A 1,278-nucleotide genomic window follows, 5' to 3' on the forward strand; every position below is an offset into this window, starting at 1 on the left:
CTCCCCGCCGCGCTCATTCCCCCGGCCCGCCCGGCCCGGCGACGCGGTGGGCTCACCTAGGCGAACCGCCTCGTTGTACTTGAGCAACGCCGCCTCCACCTGGCGCTCGCGGTACAGCCGGTTGCCCTCGTGCCGGAGTTGCGACGCCCGTGCGGGGCCGGGGAACAACTTGCCCAGGAGGCCGCTGAGCACCACGTTGACCCGCAGCGGCGGCGGCGGCGGGGGCGGCGGCGGCAGTGGCGTGGCCGCCGCCGCCGCCTGCTGCCCGACTCGCAGGACCGCGCGCGCCCTCCCGGCGGCCACCATCAACGCCGAGAGCTTGACCCCGCACAGGGCGCAGCGCCGGTCGGCTGCCCGGCCGCGTTCCAGGCACAGTTTACAGAAGGTGTGGCCGCACGACAAGGACACGGGGTCTGACAGAAACCCATGGCACTTCCGGCACTTGAAGCCGTCCCACACCTCGGTGGCCGTGGCGGCCGTTGGCGCCCCTGCCTCTTCCGCCGCCGCCTCACGGCTCGCCGCACCGCTCCTGTCCGGGGGCGCCGGCGGCAGCGCCTCGCCTTGCGGGACGTTCTGGGCCAGGCAGCGTACCAGTTGTTCCAGCTGCTCGGCCACCAGCTGCTGCCGCTCGGAGAGCTGTCTGTACACCTCGAAGGCTTCCCGGAGGCGCCCCCCAGACGCCAGGGCGTCAGCCTGCTGGAGCAGGACTTTGCACTCGGGCGTCGAGGGACTCGGAGGCTGCTCCTCCGGCCCCGGCTCCGGCTCCCGAGTGGCTAAAGGTACGGAGCCTTCTGTAGCCGCCTCGGGCTGGGGGCCCATGTCGCCGCGGGCCGCGGATGCCGCCGGCTCCGCCTGTTCTAAGTTGTTGCCGCCGAGCTCGGCGGGCAAGCTCAGCATCTGTCCAGTCTGAAGTGAATCCATAGAGAGACAGGCGCCCCGGGAAGAGGCGTCTAGGGGCCAGAGACCCAGAGCAGAGAGCAGCGACTGACTTGAATCCGGACTGCCACGAGCGCCGCGTTGCCGCGCGCCGATCCCCGCCGCGCCTCCACGAGCTCCATGCCGGCCGCCGCGCGCCGACTAATAACTGTCTTGTCTCAGCAAAGTGTTATATAAAACTGTACCACGTGACGCGCCGCCACGCCGCTCATTGGCCGGCGGCAGGGAAATTGTTACAAAACCAGACAGTTTTGTAACAGTGTTGCGCTTGCTTCTTTTGGCTTCGCTTTTCTTGGCGCCTTCTTGAGGTTGTTTGTATTTACTCTCCTCCGTATTTCCCCC

General features: G+C 68.6%; 1 protein-coding gene across 2 annotated transcripts in view; it reads right to left on the bottom strand.

The window, feature by feature from the left end:
- The window catches only part of LONRF3 (LON peptidase N-terminal domain and ring finger 3), a 33,049-nt gene extending 32,128 nt beyond the window's left edge, over positions 1 to 921 (bottom strand). For both annotated transcript variants that reach the window (XM_021686284.1, XM_021686275.1), the window contains exon 1: positions 57 to 921. In XM_021686284.1, the coding sequence (XP_021541959.1) occupies positions 57 to 921 (865 nt within the window). The remainder of the gene's footprint in view (positions 1 to 56) is intronic.
- Between the last annotated feature and the right edge of the window lie 357 nt (positions 922 to 1,278).

Source organism: Neomonachus schauinslandi, chromosome X, assembly GCF_002201575.2.
Source record: "Neomonachus schauinslandi chromosome X, ASM220157v2, whole genome shotgun sequence".
NCBI lineage: Eukaryota > Metazoa > Chordata > Mammalia > Carnivora > Phocidae > Neomonachus > Neomonachus schauinslandi.